This window comes from Garra rufa, chromosome 1, assembly GCF_049309525.1.
Source record: "Garra rufa chromosome 1, GarRuf1.0, whole genome shotgun sequence".
NCBI lineage: Eukaryota > Metazoa > Chordata > Actinopteri > Cypriniformes > Cyprinidae > Garra > Garra rufa.
The window spans coordinates 73,419,704-73,440,647 of NC_133361.1; the positions used below are offsets into that span (position 1 = coordinate 73,419,704).

The following is a 20,944-nucleotide window of genomic DNA, read 5'->3' on the forward strand; positions in this document are numbered from 1 at the left end:
AAAGGCTCTCATTGGAGCTGGTTTCGCGCCAAGCCTCGCTCGATAGGTGCTGCAGTTGCTGCAGAGCAGCCAATAGGCAAGCAATACGCCTCGCCTATGTCTGCTCACTGCGGCAACGCGTTTTACATTAATACAAAATTAAGGATAATTTTTTAGCTTCAATATCTCTCGCGGAAAGGATTTTCCCCAAGCGTAAGCTAGCTTACGCAGTACTCGTTCCCTCTCTGAGAGAACCGAGGTTACGTTAGTAACCGAGTACGTTTTAATTTAATGTTTGTTTGAATTTTGAGTTTTTTTATAACATGCAGTAGAAGAATAATAAGGCAAAACAAATGTTTTGGTTAATAAAAAAAGGTTTCAAAATAAATACTTTTTCTTTACTGCAGAAGTACAGTATAAGAGGACATGTCAGGCATAGGGGGGCCTTGCAAAATTGTCCGGAGAAGGAGGGGGGCCCCGGAGTAAAAAAGGTTGGGAACCCCTGGTTTATCCCATGCCCTCCCGGTCCTATTATATAGATCAGGAAGGAATGGGATGTACATGGGGACTGGTCTGTTATGGCCAGGGTGAAATTGCTCATATAAACTGCTATGAGCATATATAGGTGAGTCCCCCTGCACGTGCTTTCACCGCAGATCAAGCAGACTGCAGCGCGGCTCATAACAGACAACAGCTCATCATACGCGGGGCAGGCAGGCTGTGAGAGCTCAGAAAATCACTTTTCGCCCATAACAGCCAAATCCTGCTCACCTGGCTAAAACCAGTAGAGCACTTGCTGCTGTATCAAAGGATGTCAAAGAATAACACATCCTTCGCCCGCAGCTCGCCCTCGTCAGCGGCTGACGAGCGTGAGAGATTACACATCTCTCAACTCGTGTACGCGCTTCATCTATAACCACCTCGGGCTCGTTCTCCGTGCAGCCTCGGCTGCAACGGGACCCGAGCCGCGTAGGGCAGATAAATGTCCCAATTCTCTCGGGAAAGGGGACAAACGAGAGCGGAGTTTCCTTAGAGAGAAACTCTCACGATGAACGCACTCTGCACTCTCAAGAACAGAACGTGCGTGCTCTCACCCAAACACATAACAAACAGGCTGTGCACGTCATCTGGTGTCAGATTTCTCTGACACGGATCTGCACGCTTTCTGAACTGTTTATTTTAGGAATCATCATTCTACTCACACTTAGAACAAGGTAAGTCTGAAGGACAAAAAGATGGTTGATGTATTCACAAGTGCCTCTTTTATACTGGTAGGCGCCTTGTGATGATGTCATAGGCTGGCGCCGGCCAATGTCAAGTTCATTGGTGTTGTTCTACAAGAGCTTCAGAACCGGTCACGCTGAAGGCAGTTCCCATAGTGGCCTGAACCAGGACGCAGCGTAGAGTTCCCTCCGGAAGGGAACAGCTAAAACCAACTACTATCCAATCAATCAATGATGGACTTCTGCACAACCGTCAAGTCAGCAGTCTTCCTCATGATTCTGAGGCCTACTAAGCCAGACTGAGACAATTTAAAGGCTGAGGAAACCTTTACAGATGTTTTGCATTAATTAGCTGACTAGATTGGGACACAGGGAGCCTACAATGTTGAACTTTGTCATGATATTCTAATTTTGTGAAATACTGGATTTTTTTTTTTTTTTTTTTTTTAATCCATAATCATTAAAATGAAAACAAATAAAGGCTTGAAATATTTGCTACACACAGGTGAGTGGTATATATACAAACCACCTGTAAAAACACACTTATGTACACCAGACACTTTATATAAACACAAGTTGCTAGAAAGACTCAATAAGATTATATGTTTACTTGTGCTTTACAATATGAATCTTATTGCACTATGTGCTGCTTCCCTCAAAATCCTTAATCTGCACAACTTAAAGCACACAATATCTCTTTTGCACGATCTCATGTACAAAATATTTTTTTCTGTTTCATTTCATGTACAAATATCTCTTTTGTAAAACTTCATGTATTTATGTAGTGTTTGTATTCTCAGTTCTTGTGTAGTCAACTATTTATTGTAGTTATATTTATAGTATGTGTATAGTCAGATGGTAACTTTTGTATAGATCTATAATTGCTTTTCTTATACTTATGCCGTTTTCATTTTTATGTTATGTTTAACCAGTATGTAGCACCGTGGTCCTGCGAGACGCAACATTTCATTCCACTATATGTCTACACATGTAGGAGAATGACAATAAAGCTCGACTTGACTTGACTTGAAAAGCTCCTGACCACTAGAGGGCAGTGTCTAGCTGGTCTAGCTAATGTCATGAAACAACAGTTTGGAAGTGAGTGGCTGCATCCAAAATCACAAAAAAAGTCATAAAATACAGGAGAGGCAACTGACACTGGTAGGTCATGTGACAAGTACAGCATTGTGGATTTCATACTACACACATTCATACTATACAGAACATACATTTACACATTTGTGAGGTGGACATTCTCCTATTATTATTTCTAGTTCATCAGAGAAAAAGGCAAGAATATAATAGTAAAGTGCAATCTATATGAAGAAATAGCACAAGTAACTCAGAATAACTCTGTGTTAGTGTGGACTGATGACAGTTGCTCAGTGGGCTTATATAAAATAGCACCTAACTGCTCCAGCTGTGGTGGCCACAGTGGGTGCATGTGTTTGTGTTCACTACTCACTGCTCCTGATGTGTGTGGACTAACTTAGATGGCTTAAATGCAGAGGACAAATTTAGAGTATGGATTACCATACTAGGCAGTCACTTCACTTCTGGAATGTTATTGTGTAGCAGCACTGAGCTTCAAAATATCAAAAACCTCAAATATTAAAAACTTCAACAGTACTGTAAGTTCATTAGCCTGATTTTATTAAATTCTTGCATACTGAATTTGGAAACAAAAAAACGATATTGAAGATTAAATGAATACCCTGATTGAGGGGCAACACAAAGTATTTAAACATGCAACTACAAATGAATGGTGTACAATTGTCATAAGCACAATTCAGATTAAAAAATCTTATTTACCTTTACCCTGTACAAGAGATCTGCAACTTTTGATTTATTTACAACAAAATTAAGCTCTCAGATTGAATAATCATCATACTGATTATTTAAACATCGACGGAGAATTGTTTAATTCTGTTATATGAACAGAACGGTGTCATCTTTCCACAACTACTGTAACAAATACAACAGTTATTCATAAAAAAATACCAGTGTCTTTATCTCTTGTCTTTTTTTTTGTGGCTACGTGAGTAATTACTGCTCCAACTAAAGCTACACCTCCGAAAGCAACTATTATTGCTGGTGCTACGACTATCTCTGTTACTCCCAGTATAATGGCACCTGTTATTATGGCTGCTGTTCCTGCTGGTCCGACTTTATTTGCAATAATACGTAGTTTATGAAAACGACTTTTGAGAATGTTCTGAATCTTCTCATTTGTGTAGTAACTCCATACATTATCCTCTGCCATCTTCTCAATCTTCTCCAGCAGTTCTTTGACCTGATTTTCTCTGTCCTCATTGTTGAATGAGTGATATCTGCCATGACTGTTAACCATGGACTTAAGATACACCATTTCACTGATAAACTCATTTAATAATTTACCCTTCATTTGGTCAGCGTGAGTGAACAAAATGATGGTGTGGCGTAAAACCTCTTTACCGATATTCTTCTGAATCCATTTCACTGTTTCCTTTTCCTCATCTGTGAATATCTCATCTAGTCTGATGACCAGCAGAAACACATGAGCACCAGGATCAGACATATGGACCAGCTCTTCTATTTCATCATTCATCATATTCTCTGATAAATCGATCAATCCTGGAGTGTCAATTATTTTCATGCTCTTTCCATCCACACAAGCTTCTTCTAGCTTACAGGTTTTAGTAAAACTCTCTCGGCCCACAATAGTTTCTACTGTACTGGTCTTTCCTGATCCAGTTTTACCCAACAGTACAATCCGAAGACTTCCAGGCCCTGTCAATCAGAATGTCAAATAAAATGGTGATCACACAAGTATTTAAATGGATCGGTACAAAATGCTGTTATCATGTTTCAAAGACATAAAGACACAAAAAAACGTACAAAACTCTTTCCTTTTTTGAGCGTCCTTGTACATCTCGTTAGTGTAGTGATTTTGTCCATTCTCCTTCACCATCTTCTCAATCTTCTCCAGCAGTTCAGATACCTGAGTGCGGTTTCTCATGTTTTTATTGTTGAATGAGTGAAATCTGCCACCATATTCATTAACAAAAGCAGACAGATCCTCGCTTTCTCTGATATAATCATCTAATGGTTTCTTCTCCAGTACATCAGCGTGAGTGAACAGAATGATGGTGTTACGAACAGCTTCTTCTCCGAAGTTCTCCTGAATCCATTTTACTGCATTTTTTTCTTCATCTGTGAATCTTTCATCCAGACTGATGACAAGCAGAAACACATGAGGGCCAGGAGCAGACATGTAGATGCACTTTGCTATTTTTTCTTTCATTTTCTGTTCTGACAATGTCTTATTAAACAGTTCTGGAGTGTCAATGACTAAGATACTTCTTTTATCCATCTCTACTTCTCGACTTTCACAGGTTTTAGTAACTGACACTGGTGAAACAGCCTTCTCAAAATAATTCTGGTTCAGGATAGTATTTCCTGATGAACTTTTTCCCGATCCAGTTTTACCAACTAGAACAATCGTGAGTTCAGATGAACTTAATGCTGTGAAGTACATTAAAACATCTGTGATTAAACAGAGCATTTAAACAGTATGTAAAAATATTTGTACTATTTAAGAATAAGCTCTGATATTTTCGACTTTGTTCAAAAAATAATGTTAGCTTAGTTTTATTGTGTTCAAAAGCATAGAAAGACACACACTTACAGAGCTGGTTTCTTCTCTGAGTGTTCCTCCGTATATCAGAGTAGTGCATTCTTTCATTATCATTCAACATCATCTGTATCTTTTCCAGCAGTTCAGTGACCTGAGAGCGATTCTCCATGTCTTCATTGTTGAATGAGTGAAATCTGCCACCACACTGAAGAACAAGAGCCTGGAGATCATTACTTTCACTGATATACTCATTTAATGATATACCCTTTAGATGATCAACATGAGTAAACAGAACAATGGTGTATGATGTATCTTTTTCTCCAAAGTTTTTCTGAATCCATTTCACTGTGTTCTTCTCCTCCTCTGTAAATCTCCCCACTTTAATCACCAGGAGAAACACACGAGGCCCAGGAACAGACATGTTCTTGATTTCATTTTTTCTTTTCTGTTTTGACATTGTTGTGTCGAACAGTCCTGGAGTGTCAATAAGTGAGAAGCTCCTTTCATCCAGCATTACTGTTCCTCTCGCACAGGTTTTAGTAAATGACTCTGGTGAATAATCTGTCTCAAAATACTCCATATTTAGGATCGTGTTTCCTGTTGAACTTTTTCCTGATCCAGTTTTACCCAGCAATACAATTCTGCGTTCAGATGAGGCCAATACTGTGAATCAGATTAAAATTGTGATTAAACAGAGCATTTAAACATCATGTACAAGTCATTTTACTATAAGAATCTGATTTTGAGTAAAGCTGAGTTCATACAGCTCATATGGGAAGACATACAGACTTACAAGTGTGTTTCTTTCTCTGAGCATCCTGATACATTTCCTTAGTGTAGTGCTGTCCTCCATTATCCTTCACTATCTTCTCAATCTTTTCCAGCAGTTCAGTGACTTGAGAGTGATTTTCCATGTCTTTATTGTTAAATGAGTGAAATCTGCCACCACACTGAAGAACAAGAGCCTGGAGATCATTATTATCACTGATATAATCATGTAATTGTCTACCCTGCAAATGATCACCATGTGTGAACAGAATGAAGGTGTGACGTACAACATCTTTTCCAAAGTTCTCCTGAATCATTTTTATTGCATTTTTCTCATTGTCTGTCAATTTCATGTCCAGTCTGATGACCAGCAGAAACACATGAGGACCAGGAAGAGACATGTAGACACACCTCTCAATCTCAGCCTTCATCTTTTCATCTGATGAGTTAATCAGTCCTGGGGTGTCGATTATTTTTATTATCTTTCTACCCACATGTGCTTTATGTGGTTTGCAGGTTTTAGTGGCAAAATCTGCTGAATTTCTCCTTGTAAAACACTCTTTGCGAAGGATGGTGTTTCCTGCAGAGCTCTTTCCTGATCTAGTTTTACCCAGCAGAACAATCCTTGGTTTCTCAGACCCTGATAAGCAAAATGTCAATTATAACAATTACTAAAAATAACAAAACTTCAATGAAATATACTCATTATATTTTAAAGATATAAATACAAAATTAAATGAAACAAAGACATTGACTGATGCTGGACTTTTTAGGGAATGTGGGCCTCATTCATGAAACTTGTGTAAATATGTGAGTAAATTCTGTGTATTTTGCACATAAAACAGACCTTCCCAAAAACTCTCCTCTGGATTCACAAACGCTCTGTAAACATTCGATTTGATCAATGACATGAAATGAGATGTGTGTGTTATTCAATTCCAATCATTCGTAAATAGGGCCCTTGTGCACACTAATTCTCATTTAGCATAATTCATGCCTATTAATTATAGCTACGTCCTGTGTCCAGGAACAAAGTGGAATATCTGGTCTACTTATTTGGTTTGGCTCCAGTACATTGCATTAATGCAAAAAAAGATGAATTGGCCAAATGCCTAACAATAACTATTTAATTACTGTCATATGCAAAGAATGTCAGGCGCTCTACTGAAAACGGCCACTGGTGGTGCTTCCTGATGGAAACATCCAATAGATGTATTGCAGATGAGCAAACTACATCTTGCAGGGCAGTAATATTGACTATTGACCATTTTCCCTGATAGCACACAGACATCTCGGAGACGTCTATTTGACGTCTGCATTTACATCTGCAAGATGTAGTTTGCTCATCTGCAATACATCTGTTGGACGTTTCCTACCAGATGTCAAATAGACGTCTATTAAATGTCTATAAGATGTTTATGAATTAGAATGAATGTAAATCTGACATCTAACAGACGTCTGCCAGACGTTTGTACACAGCAGATGCTTTCAAGATCAAGAGATCTTTAACAGACATCTTGCAGATATACGTGTGCTATCTGGGTTTGTAGGATGGTTGGTCGGTTTTTGTCCCGCCCCCTCCATTTACAACTGGGTAAATAGTGACATTATGTGTTTTACAGTTATCAACTCAGCTATAAAAAATGATTTAACAAAAAAGAGGGCAAGAGCAAATGAACTATTTATCATGGCAGTGCATCAAATTTCCGTGTCATCAGTAGAGTAATTGTACTCGCTCTTGAGTACAATTTTTAGGGGACTCAGGCTTATCACGGACTCGGATGCATTTCGACTCGGACTTGACTCAGACTTGAGCTTTTCGGACACAGGAATTATTGTCGAGTCAAGCCGAGCCCAGGGAGTTGACTAGTCATCAGTTTGCGAAAAGAACACATAACATTTCATGCACCACTTACAAGTGGTAGGGAGCAGGTGTGCATTTCTTTCATACCAACTAACATTTTGAAAATATGAACATTTTCATGAATTTGAATTAACTTACTGAATGGTTTAAACAAAAATTTGTTCTGCTCATGTTTCATGAATAAGGCCTATGAGTCAAATAGATTTTATTCTTGCACTTATGATTATATATATCATTGTGATTATACTTTTTAAAAAGCAAACATACTTACAGAACTGTTTCTTTCTCTGAGCTTTCTGGAACATCTCAATGGTGTAGTGCAGTAATCCATTTTTCTCTGCCGTTTTTTCAATCAATTCCAGCAGCTTTATGACCTGACTAGGATCATTTCTTTCTTGATTGTTGAATGAATGAAATCTGCCACTGCAGCTCTCAACCAGTGATTGAAGATGTGTTTCCTCTCTGATATACTCATCTAAGGATTTATCCTTCAGATGATCATTATGAGTGAACAGAATGATGGTGTGATGCACAGCTTCTTTACCCAAGTTCTCCTCAATCCATTTAACTGCATTCTTCTCTTTCTTTTTAAATTTCATGTCCAGTCTGATGACCAGCAGAAACACATGAGGACCAGTAAGAGACATTTTGACACACCTCTCAATCCCAGCCTTCATCTTTTCATCTGATGCATCAATCAGTCCTGGAGTGTCGATTATTTTCATTTCTTTTCCAGCCACATGTGCTTCTTGTAGTTCAGTTAAACTGTCTTGTCCCACAATGGTTTTTACTGTACTGGTCTTTCCTGATTTAGTTTTTCCCAGGAGAACAATTTGAGGTTTTTCAGACCCTGCCATTTGAATTTCAAATAAAACAGAGCATTTACAATACAGACATTAGAAAATAACAAATAAATTCACTAAAGCTGGCTGCACACTAGATGATTTTAAGGCTGATTTTAAGACTGATTTGCACCCCTGAAGGACCAGGGTTCTCTAGCAGAAACGTGACAGACACAAAAATGACACGAAAGCAGAATACATCCCCCATATTCTTCTTCATACTTTATTTTTCACAGTGAAAGAACGTCTACCGGGAGAGCCAGCTGACAAAGTACATTGTCTTCCATATGTTTTCCTTCTCTAGTGACGTTTGATCTCGCAAGTCAATTTAGGTATTTAGACTAAAAATCTGTAAAATGTGTCTTCATGTCTGTGATCTCCAATGGTTTTAAAATCGGTTAAGATTTGAAAATCGTCTAGTGTGCAGCCAGCTGAACCACATGAAGAAAGTTTCAGTCAATTTTCAGCCTTATAATCCTTTAAACACACACACTAGACGATTTGACCAGACCACAAGACCACACACTTGTTGACTGTAGAAACGATTTCACAGTGACACGAGATCTCATTGACACTTGCAAGATAAAACGTGACTAGAGAATAATAACAAATGGAGAACATTTAACGTTGTCAGCTGCCTCTCCAGGTGCGAAAAACAAAGGCTGCCTCTGAAATCGCCCCATACCCTCAAATAGGGCACAATTGTAATGCTTAGGCTTATTTCTGAAAAGAAAACAGCTTCACACACTTTGGAAAGTATATCAGATAGAGTTGACCAGTAAGCAGTAAGTGTGGGGCATTCCCAAAACATGTGAGTCAAGTCTGCTTCACCTGTATGACACATAATACAGGTCTTGTAAAAAGTAGGATTAAAGAAAGCGATCCGTGTTCTGCTTAAGTGCATACGGTGCAATACTTTAAACTGTAGCTATTAAACTCAATCTGCCACAAGTAGTACTACCGTTCACTCTATAGAGGACATTCATCCAAAATTCCTCTGAAAATTGCTTACTGAGCTTGCTCTCCCACCTTCTTTTAATCTAGTCTGCTCTTGCACTTTTTAAAGACATTAGAATTTTATTTATCCTTGAAACAAGACCACCGGAGACTTAGAAGGGATGTTTGGAAATGATGAGCTTTGGGCATTAACAAAATTACGTATCTGAAAATAACGGTAAAGGTCAAGTGAATTAAGAATGAATTTGGAACACGAATCCTTAAAACTTACCATCAGTATAAAGATCACTGAACCGAGAAATGCCCTTATCTTGCCACTGTTTAAATGCAGGGTCTAGTTTTGCTGGAAGGAATGCATGACTGGAAGATGTTACAATGATTAAAAGGGGTACAGTTATACTATGTGAGATAAAATAAGTGTTTTAATTAGACAAATGACAAAAGTAGAATGAACTCGGCTGAAAAAAACAGCTAAAACCACTTTATACTTTATTTATTCAGTCTACTTCTGTTGCTGTTTCATCTTTTTAAAACACTTATTTTTCTCACAAATTTAAATCTTACCCCTTTTAACTATTGTAACATCTTCCACTATTTGAGGGGACACTATTTTCAGTGGACACGCTAGAGTACACTCATTCAATCCCACAATGCACTGCAAAAAAAGTAGTGTACAACCGATGTATACTCAACGGCATGATATAACCCATAATGCACTGAGAGAGTTGCCACGTCTCACACAAGGTCTCACCAGAAGATCTGGCCCGCAGCTGAATCATCCATCTATTCATTTCACAACATGCTTGTCCACGCTGTAATACAATACTCTTACAAATTCATTGTAAACGGGTTATTAAATTGTTTAACTGGGGTTTACAAATAATTTTCGTGACAGAGTTCAAGATAAATCCTTTAATCTTACTACTGGAACTGCCCATTTTAAATGATTATTAAACAGCAAGCAAACTATGCAAAAGCAACCGGTGCACTTAGGGTTCTGAATTCACTCAGTTGTTTTCATTCACTCCTTCAACTGAACTGTACGAGTGGACTAATGTAGGGAATAGTGTACAGGGTATGGGGGGAGAATATGAATACAGCTAAAAACACTTCTTTTGTGGCATTTTTTGCGGCTGCAGAGTTTTCGCGATAGAAACATGCAATATCTGGTAATTGACACTCTCATAAGCTATTGCAGTTCGATTCGAGTTTGGGGATGCTTCGTCTTGATCAGGAGCAGACCCACTGTCAAGACCCAAAGTATGAAAGGCATCGTCAAAATAGTCCATCTGCTTTCACTGATTCACTCTGAAATTTTTTTAATGTGACGAGAATACTTTTTGCATGCAAAGAAAATAAAAATAACAACTTCATTCAACAATTCGTCTCATCTGTATCACTGTAGCGTCATTTCGGAAAATATCTGCTGAACGCAAAATGCTGTTCTGTGTCAGCCACACCACGAGGATATGTTTTCTACATTTTTATGCTGTGATTTGAATGAAAACAGCGTATCCGTGTGGTGCAGCTGACAGAGAACAACAGTTAACGAGTTCCCTCTTACAGATAATGAACTGAGTGAAAGGTTGAGCGTATTTGGCGTGCTGTCCGGGAGAGGGCCTCGAGCTCGGTAGCCACTCCCGAGCCCAGGGCTCTCCCCCGCCCAGGGGGAGGGGTCCGAGCTCAGCATTGGCCCGAACCCTATAAGCGCTCCCCCCTTTTGGGAAAAAGGTGAGGAGACGGGGTGGAGGAGGGCCTTTGATGAAACAAGAGATAGTGAAGGTAGGAATGTTGTGATATTTATAGGGATTTCCTGGGTTGATTGGATAAGGGGAATGATTGCTGATGGTGAACCAGCCGTGTTAATTATCTGAGCGAGCTCCTCCCTAAATTTGTTCAGAAAACATCACTTAACGAGTTCCCTCTTACAGATAATGAACTGAGTGAAAGGTTGAGCGTATTTGGCGTGCTGTCCGGGAGAGGGCCTCGAGCTCGGTAGCCACTCCCGAGCCCAGGGCTCTCCCCCGCCCAGGGGGAGGGGTCCGAGCTCAGCATTGGCCCGAACCCTATAAGCGCTCCCCAAAGAGCAAGTAATTAATTGCAGGACAGCAGCCGAATAGCTCCCCAAAAAGCTTTAGGACTTAAGGGATGCTGGACGCTCGTAGTGAGTGTTGAAGCGTAAATTGATGTACGGGAGGAGCGGCGCCAGCGCTGTTGGGGGAAATGGAAAAACTCCTATGAAGGAGGGTAGTGGTCTCTGCTGCGGCAGAGAAGGGTTGTAAGTGTGTTCTCCGGCGGGAGTGAACGCTGCTGCGGCAGTGTGGGAAAAATTGAATGGGTGGGCGGGGGAAGGGGTCTAGCGCTCCTGTGGGAGCTGGCACTGTGGTGCTGAGAAGATGCTTCTGCGGAAGCGGGCTCTGCTGCGGCAGAGAAGGGGGTGAGGCTCCTGCGGGAGCTGGCACTGCGGTGCAGGGGAGATGCTTCTGCGGAAGCGGGCTCTGCTGCGGCAGAGAAGGTTGTAAGTGTGTTCTCCGGCGGGAGTGAACGCTGCTGCGGCAGTGGGGAAAAGGGGATGGGTGGGCGGGGGAAGGGGCTAGGGCTCCTGCGGGAGCTTGCACTGCGGTGCAGGGGAGATGCTTCTGCGGAAGCGGGCTCTGCTGCGGCAGAGAAAGGGGGTTAGGAGCTTCTGCGGAAGTTGGCACTGCGGTGCGGGGAAGATGCTTCTGCGGAAGCGGGCTCTGCTGCGGCAGAGAAGGGGGGTGAGGCTCCTGCGGGAGCTGGCACTGCGGTGCTGGGAAGATGCTTCTGCGGAAGCGGGCTCTGCTGCGGCAGAGAATGGGGGGGGGCTCCTGCGGGAGCTGGCACTGCGGTGCAGGGGAGATGCTTCTGTGGAAGCGGGCTCTGCTGTGGCAGAGAAAGGGGGTTAGGAGCTTCTGCGGAAGCTGTCACTGCGGTGCGGGGAAGATGCTTCTGCGGAAGCTGTCACTGCGGTGCGGGGAAGATGCTTCTGCGGAAGCGGGCTCTGCTGCGGCAGAGAATAGGGGGGGGGCTCCTGCGGGAGCTGGCACTGCGGTGCGGGGAAGATGCTTCTGCGGAAGCAGGCTCTGCTGCGGCAGAGAAAGGGGTTTAGGAGCTTCTGCGGAAGCTGATTCTCTTTCAGCAAGGAAGGGTTGTGAATATGGGCTCTAGCGGGAGTGAACACTGCTGCGGCAGTAGAAGGGAGAAAAGGGAGCTAAGGAGCTGGGATGGGCGGAAAGGGGTGGGCGAGGTGGGGGGAAAGGGGGCTAAGGAGCAGGGATGGGGAAGGGAGGGGAGGGGGGCTAGGAGCTGGGATGGGGAGGGGGGGCTAAGGAGCTGGGATGGGGGGAAAGGGGTGGGCGAGGTGGGCGGAAAGGGGGGGCTAAGGAGCCGGGATGGGGAAGGGAGGGGAGGGGGGCTAAGGAGCTGGGATGGGGAGGGGGGGCTAGAGGCTTCTGCGGAAGCGGGCTTGTGTTGCGGGGTACGAAATAGTGGGGGTGAGTAGGGGATGGACTGGACTGGGATGATTGCTTTAGCTTAGCAGTGTTTGGTGGGCTTCTTTGATGTGGGAGCGGTCTGATCGGATGTAGCTCTTGAAAGCTTCTGACGACCAGCGACCGAGTGTTTGGATTTGCTGCTGGGAGAGGCCTTTTTGGGCTGCTGTTGTTGCTGCGCCGATTCGAAAGGAATGGCTGGAGAAGTTGTCGGCTGGGATGCCGGATAAGAGTAATACAGACTTAAGGTGTTTCTGAAACCAGAAACGGGTGACGGGACGGTTGGAGTCGTCTGTAAAGAGGGGGTCAGATGGGTTTTTTGATTTAGATTTCATGATCTGCAAAAAGGCTAGGAGGGTTTGGAAAGGTTGGATGGGCGACTGGAGGTTGAAAATGTAAATGAAGTGGCCTCTCTTGGATTGGTCTGTTTTGCTTTGTTTGATAAAATAGGAAATAGCTTCACTGCCTAGTACTGCTAGGTCAGAAATGGTTGGGTGGATGGCTGGGTTGAAGCTAGATGTGATGGCGAGCTCAGAGCACCTGAGGAAGCCGAAAAAAGCCAGGATAAACATGGCGTCTAGCGTGCGGGCGGTGTGGATGGATTGATAGCCTTTTCGGAGGGTGGAAATGCACTTTGATAGCACTTTGAGTGTTATCGGTTGGCGGGTGTCTGGGCGGGTGGGGTGGGTTTTTTGTATACCTTTAATGAGTAGGGCTGTCTGGGAATTGGAAATTTGGGTGGAAGGTGAGCCGTATAGAAGTTTGTGGAAGAATTGGATGCCGCTAAGGTATCCTTTAATGGAGCTGACTTGGAGGTTTTTGATGGCGTTAAGATAGGAGATGAAGGAGGTGATGGCTAGCAAGGAGAAGTCGGGGAACGATAGCTTGTAAGCCGCGTGAAATGTTTTGAAACATTTCCAAGCTGTAAGGTAGGACTGAAGGGTTCTGGGGGAAACGGCTTGGAGAATGGAATTGAGGGAAGCTTCGAGGAGGGGTCTCAGGGGGTGGTTTATGGGAATATCAGCTCTGAATAGGGAGGTACTGGGGTCGGGAGTGGGTCCGCCTCCGGCGCCAAGGATCTGAATTTCTGGAAGGAAAAACGAGAAAGAGAGTCAGCTATTTGGTTTTTTGACCCAGGGATGTGTTTAGCGGTGATAATGAATTGGTCGCGAGCCGAAATCCAAATTAGGCGTCTTAGCAAAGGCATTAGGGTAGGGGAGTGGGAGCGGCCTTTGTTGACGCAATGCACGGTAGCTTCGTTGTCACAGTGGACGAGGATGCTAGTGGCAGACCACTCTTTACCCCATAGAGAGGCCGCAACGACTAGTGGATATAGCTCGAATAGTGCTAAGGATGATAGCTGGGGCGGCAAGTTGGCCATCTGGGGGGGCCATGTGGATGCGAACCAGCGGCCTTTGAAAAAACCGCCAAAACCGATAGAGGGGGCGGCGTCTGTAAACAGTTGGATGTCGATCGGGGAAGAAATTTGGTTATTATAGAAAAAAAGATAATCCGTTCCATTGCTGGAGGAAGGATATCCACAGACTGAGCTCGTTTTGGAATGGGTCTGTTAGGGATATTTGATCTTCTAGGGCGTGGGCGGAAGATGCGAGTGAAAGGAGGTGGGAGATGAAGGGGCGGCCTTGCGGGATGATGCGCATAGCGAAGGTTAAATGACCTAGAATGGACAGAAGCTCGCGCTTCGAGCAGCTTGGATTGGCTAGGAGAGAGGAACAAACCAGTATGGTTCTATCAATTTTTTCTTTGGGTAGCGAGGCCTGGAATTTTTGGGAATCCAGGTTGATGCCCAAAAATTCGATAGAAGTGCTTGGGTCTAAGGTTTTGTCTTGGGCGAGGGGAATCCCGAGCTCTGAGAAAACTTTTTGGGTGGTCAGAAGATGAGCTGCTGGGACGGAGTCGGGGGGCGAGATTATCAAAAAGTCGTCTAGGAGATGGACTAACGACGGTATGCCGTAATTGTTGGAGAGAATCCAGCAAATTGCCTCTGATAGCATGTCGAAAATTTTTGGGCTGCTTCTACAGCCGAAGGTGAGGCGGACGGCAAAATAGTATTTATTCTGCCAGCAAATGCCGAATAGATGCCAAAAATCTGGGTGGATGGGCATGACTTTAAAGGCGTAGGTGATGTCGACTTTGGCCAGCCAAGCACCGCGGCCTGCTTTTTTGATCAGGGTAATGGCTTGGTCAATGTCGTGGTAGTGAAGAGAAAATTCGCCGAGCGGGATGAGGCTGTTAATGCTCGGAAACTGGGAATTATGCGGGGACGACAGATCGATTATAAGACGTTTCTTACCAGAAAATTTTCTAGTAGCTATGCCAATGGGGCTGACCCGAAAGACGGTGAAGGGAGGAGTGGGGAAGGGGCCGATCATGAAGTTCGCTTCTAATTCTTTTTTAATTAGGAGGTCGACTGTTTCGGGTTCGGCAGAAGCCGACTGTAGATTGGGACAGATAAAGCTTTCGGAAGGGAGACTTACGACGCCGGGGTGGAAACCACAAGACAGACCTGTTAGAATATATTCTGTAAACTGAGAATCAGGATGATGCAGTAGTTCTTCAGACAGACGAGAAACATTTACAGGAGTCGATAAATATTGTTTAGAATTTTTATTTGCAGCTTTTTGCACGGGACAAACCAGGCGAGCATGGGCCCCGCCGCAAAAATTGCACACATGCATGAACCGGCAGCGTTGCCTTGTGCATCTGCCGCTGTTGAAGCTGGCGCATACTTGGTTGTCGGTGGGGGCGGCAGCGGAATGAGTGAGAGGGCGTAGTGAGATTGTCCATGAGCCACGGGACATAGCTGGTGGATTTGGGCTGGGAAGGTTCAGGGCAGGGGGGAATAGATGGATTTATGAAAGGGCAAATGACAGTGGAGTGGTTGAATGAACGACAGACGGCGCAGGAAATGTTGCGACAGCCTAAAAATACCCTGCTGTGTAGTTCGGTGTCTAGAGCCCCCCAGTAAGGGCACTGATTCCACTGTGAAATCCGGATGGCACATTTTGCGGCGAAAAGCTTATGGTAGGTGTAAAAATGGGATCCCCCGTATGATAATGCGAGCTCAGCGATTATGGTGAGGTAATCGCCGAGCTCGCGCCTTCTGTGTGGAAAAACGGTGCAGATTACTTCTAAGTAGCGGGTGAATGCGATGGTGAATTCGGCAAAAGATAAGATGCGTGACGGATTGTTAGTGGAATTTTTGAGAGTGACTGAAAAATCGCCGCAATTGATTTGGCGATCGGAAGTTGGAGGAGAGATAGGAGAAAGTAGACAAAAAAGGTCGATATCCGCACCTGATAGGATCTGGTTCCTGATGGAGGTTGGCACTAGGGGTGGTTCCAGGGCTAAGGCGTTTGGGGGAACGGGCAAGGGTGTTGCTGAGGCGAGCGTGAAAGAAGGGCGGGCTTGGGCGTGAGAAAAAGTGTCTGTTTGCGGAGGCATGCTCACGCTTGGGGCGATTACTGGGACTGATGGCAGAGAAAGAAGGAGGGGGGGGATAGGGGGCGCTGGGGCTTGCGTCATTGACGGCGGCATGCGCGCGTCAGACGCGAATCCTGTAAAGAGTGAGGGAGGGAGGAGGGGCGGAATGGCGGGCGCTGGGGCTTGCGCCGGCTGTGAAGGGGTACTGGCGCTGGAGTGAGATGGCGGCGCTGCCGGCCATGGGAAGGAAAGGGGAGTGTGGGGAGGCTCAGGCTGAAGCTCTCGACGGCTTGAAGAAGCCGTAGGGTTGAGGTTTGAGCCGCGAGCAAGGTGATGGCGTTCTGATGAACGCGGGAGGGGGCGGGGGCTAGTGGCCTCAGCGACCGGGGCGCGGCCTAGGCTCGCTGACGGTCTGCTGGTGCGCCCTGGCCGGGAGCCTGTCCCTGCGGCACTGATGATTTGATCTGGTCGATCGTAGGGAGTAGAGCGGCGCCCGCTCGTTTTGTGCGCCTTGGATGCAGGGGTGAGACTGGAGGATTCGCCCGGTTGGAGCGAAGCGTGCAGTCTGAGGAGATCCGCTTTTGTAGCTCGGCGCGGGAAGATGACGCCGGCGCTAGTGAGCGCTTGCCGCAACCCCGCCACAGTCCATTTTCCTGTGACTGGGGCGGAAGATGCAGCTGAGGCGTAGGAAGACGCCGGGGAAGGTGGTGGACGCCTGGACGGTGCCGGTGATGGCGGGGAAAGGCGTCGATGAGGACGAGCGGCGGTGGTGCGGGAAGGCCTGCGGCCTCTCGGTGCAGCCGCGGGCTCAGTTGGAGGGTCCTGCGGGGCGGTGGTGGCCTGAGTTGCAGGAGCTGGTGCCTCTTCAAAGAGGTTATCCTCTGGATAGAGGTCGATTTCTGATGTCTCCGCGGTGGTTGGGTGGTCCATGGCGTTTGATGAAACAAGAGATAGTGAAGGTAGGAATGTTGTGATATTTATAGGGATTTCCTGGGTTGATTGGATAAGGGGAATGATTGCTGATGGTGAACCAGCCGTGTTAATTATCTGAGCGAGCTCCTCCCTAAATTTGTTCAGAAAACATCACATATTCTCTAAAACAGGGCTACTGTAATACAGATGAGATTAAATGTTGAATAAAGTCATTATTTTTATTTTCTTTGTGTAAAATTCTGATTGAACCACTGATTGAACCACTGTTTTGACTCTTGAACGGCATGGGGTTAAGTGATAAATGACAAAATTTTCATTTGGGGGTAGAGTAACCCTTTTAATAACCGTAATGACACCACACAATAGTTTGTGAATAGCTTTGAATCGGGCCACACTCCCTGATAATTTGGGGTGCAAATTGGGCTTAAAATCATCTAGTGTGCAGCCAGCTTTTATGATGTCAATACCATATGAAATAAAACAGATACATTAATGCAGGACTGATCCAAAGAAAAGGTTTTTTTTTCTAAAGCACTGCTGTTTCTATGATGACAGTATCTTTTACAGACACCGAATAACACAAACACACTTACAAAACTGTTCTCTGTTTAACTTCTTTTGAACTTCCTGGTACATCTCATTAGTGTAGTATTGTCCTCCATTATCCTCCACCATATTCTCAATCTTCTCCAGCAGTTCGGTGACCTGAGAGCGATTCGTTATCTCTATATTGTTGAATGAGTGATATCTGTCACCACACTCACTAACAAGAGCACTGAGATCATTATTTTTTCTGATATATTGATCTAAATTCCCATTCAGACCTTCAGCGTGAGTGAACAGGATGATAGTGTATGGTGCAGCTTCTTCTCCAAAGTTCCTCTTAATCCATTTTACTGTGTTTTTCTCTTCTTCTGTGAATCTCACACCTAGTCTGATGACCAGCAAAAACACATGAGGGCCGGGAAAAGACTTCTCTACACATTTACCAATTTCCTCCCTTATTTTTTCTTCAGACAAATTTGTATCAAACAGTCCTGGAGTGTCGATGACTGAGATGCTCCTTTCATCAATCTCTACTTCTTGTTTCTCACAGGTTTTAGTAACCGACTCCGGTGAATAATCCGTCTCAAAACACTGTCGAGACAGTATAGTGTTTCCTGTTGAACTCTTTCCTGATCCAGTTTTGCCCAGCAGTACAATCCTGATATCAGATGAATTTGAACCTGATTCAAATTGTAATATTTTGGATTAAACAAAGCATTTAAACAAACATGTAAATATAATAAATACATATAATTGCATTTTTTATATGCAAATTAAGACTAATCTGACATTTTACAATGTTAGTTGCAATAAAATGTAAGCTCAGTTAAAGTACTTATAGTGCTGTCTTGTGTCCATTGTTGTGTCCCCTCATAAGCCCCTGTGTTGATATGACGGTGAGTCTGATTCTCTGTAATTATATTGCATTTCAGTTATGACAGATTAAAAAAAGTCTTGCAATTCTGATATCACAAATCTCAAATCCTGATCACTTTCAGAAATAAATGTCTCACATGAACACACATTCAGTGTTAAAGGCTAATTTATACTTCTGCGTCTGTCTCACGTTGTATGCTATATGTTAGTTTTCCTTTATAGTTCTGCGTTGTTGTAGCAGCTTGTTTGGAGAAGCATAGCCGTTACAGCAGAAAATAAATATCAAATCATCATCCCATCCAAGTGCACACACACAGTAGTGAACACACACCTGTAACAGTCGGTGGCCATTGCTGCGGCGCCCGGGGAGCAGTTGGGGGATCGGTTCCTTGCTCAAGGGCCTCATCTCAGTTGTGGTATTGAGGGTGGAGAGAGTGCTGTACATTCACTCCCCCCACCTACAATCCCTGCTGGACCTGAGACTCAAACCTGCAACCTTCAGGTTGCAAGTCCGACTCTCTAACCATTAGGCCACAACTGATGCTGTGATGTTCCCGGAAAGATGCATGTCACACTACACTGTGTAAGTTAGGCTTTACTCATAATTAAAGTAGTTAAAAAACAGAAACTGACTTTCACTTTACCACAAAGTAATAAAAAGTAACTATACAGTACAATTTTGTTGAAGATTATTTTTTATATATATTTTTTTGTTGATGGGTACATTAAAATATATTATTAAAGGGATAGTTCACCCAAAAATGAAAATTTGATGTTTATCTGCTTACCCCCAATGCATCCAAGATGTAGGTGACTTTGTTTCCTCAGAAAAATACAAACAAATATTTTTAATGAAAACCGGTGCAGTCTGCCAGCCTTATCATGTACGTGGATGGGCACCAGACCTTTAAAAGTAAACAAAAACATGCACAGACAAATCCAAATTACACCCTGCGGCTCGTGACGATACATTGATGTCCTAAGACATGAAACGATCGGTTTTTGCGAGAAACTGAACAGTATTTACATCATTTTTTACCTTTGATACACAGCCACGTCCATCTGTCATGAGCACGAGTTTGGCATCAGTCACGTCACATGTGTACGCACTCTGGCATAAGGGAAAATCAGTGAAAAGTCCCGGATGAGTTTGTGCAAGCAAACTTAATCTTTTAGCTTTAAATCGGTTTAAACAATCAGGATACGCGCAAGTAATTACCATTTTGAATAGCCGCTAAACCCACAATCTTTGTCCACTGTGGAAACAATGAGTGTCGTATACATGCGACAGAACACTTCCGGTGTTTGCGTATTCTACGACAGAAGCACGTGCACATGTGATGTGACTGATGCCAAACTCGTGCTCAGGAGAGATGGACGTGGCTGTGTATCAACGGTAAAAAATGATATAAATACTGTTCAGTTTCTCGCAAAAACCGATCGTTTCGTGTCTTAAGACATCAATGTATCATCACGAGCCGCAGGGTGTAATTTGGATTTGTCTGTGCATGTTTTTGTTTACTTTTAAAGGTTTGGTGCCCATCCACAACCATGATAAGGCTGGCAGACAGCACCGGTTTTCATTAAAAATCTTCGTTTGTATTTTTCTGAGGAAACTAAGTCACCTACATCTTGGATGCATTGAGGGTAAGCAGATAAACATCAAATTTTCATTTTTGGGTGAACTATCCCTTTAAAATTATAAAAAAATATAAAAAAAACAGCTAAACATTGTGTTTGCCAGAAATTTACCCGAAAAATATGGTGACAATTGTGAAGTATTACAGAATGGCATATAATTATGACCTGAAATTTTACAATCACAAAGATTGTTAGTGTCAATAATGTATGTGCTTATAGTGTTGTCTTGCATCCATTGCTGTGTCCACCCATGAGCCTCTAAGTTTTCATGAAGGTGGGACTGATTTGGTGATCTTTTATTTTTAAACCTCCTTATTGGTGCCGTTTCTTTCTATAATGACATTGCACTTCAGTTGTGCAGTAATGTGGGTCACCCTGAAAAATTTTACTATTAGATGCCATTTTACATGATGCCATTTCCTGTATTGTGGTGCCTTTTAATGAAACAATTGTCAGGGGTGAAGACGTGGGATACTCCAGAGCCCAGCCAGAAAGACAGCCCACAGTGGAGGCAAAAGGCATGCTGAAGGAAGAGCTGATGACTCCAGAGGGCCGACTGACAGTGGTTGAGCAACTAGGATGGGAATACAGGGTGGAGACAGAGAGCTACAGAGCCTGGGTGATGCAAAGTTTAGGGTTAGGCGGAGCAGATGGCTCAGGCGACCAAGGCACAGATGTGGATCCGAAAGGCCACAGTGGAGCCACAGCAACAGAGGACCAAGATGGAGCCGAAGGAGAGAGGA

The 20,944-nt window shown here is 43.7% G+C and overlaps 2 protein-coding genes across 2 annotated transcripts in view; both read right to left on the reverse strand.

Moving 5' to 3' along the window:
- LOC141319879 (protein NLRC3-like) overlaps positions 1–20,944 on the reverse strand; it is a 352,126-nt gene that overhangs the window by 95,469 nt on the left and 235,713 nt on the right. The gene's annotated exons all lie outside the window — the stretch shown is intronic.
- On the reverse strand, positions 1,427–20,723 carry LOC141342548 (uncharacterized). Its single transcript, XM_073847021.1, has 8 exons — positions 20,609–20,723; positions 17,732–18,364; positions 7,722–8,300; positions 5,612–6,226; positions 4,870–5,481; positions 4,080–4,727; positions 3,253–3,971; positions 1,427–1,501 (listed from the first exon to the last, which is right to left on the reverse strand). The coding sequence occupies exons 1-8, from the start codon at positions 20,721–20,723 to the stop codon at positions 1,427–1,429; spliced, it is 3,996 nt and encodes a 1,331-aa protein (XP_073703122.1).

What these genes read in the sequence shown, in the direction of transcription:
- LOC141342548 (XM_073847021.1), bottom strand. Translation starts at nt 20,723, where the DNA reads ATGCCTTTTGCCTCCACTGTGGGCTGTCTTTCTGGCTGGGCTCTGGAG. An exon ending in AATACAGGAAATGGCATCAT is followed by an intron (nt 18,365 to 20,608) that starts GTAAAATGGCAT and finishes AATTTGAATCAG; the next exon opens with GTTCAAATTCATCTGATATC. An exon ending in TCAGAGAAGAAACCAGCTCT is followed by an intron (nt 4,728 to 4,869) that starts GTAAGTGTGTGT and finishes GTTTAATCACAG; the next exon opens with ATGTTTTAATGTACTTCACA.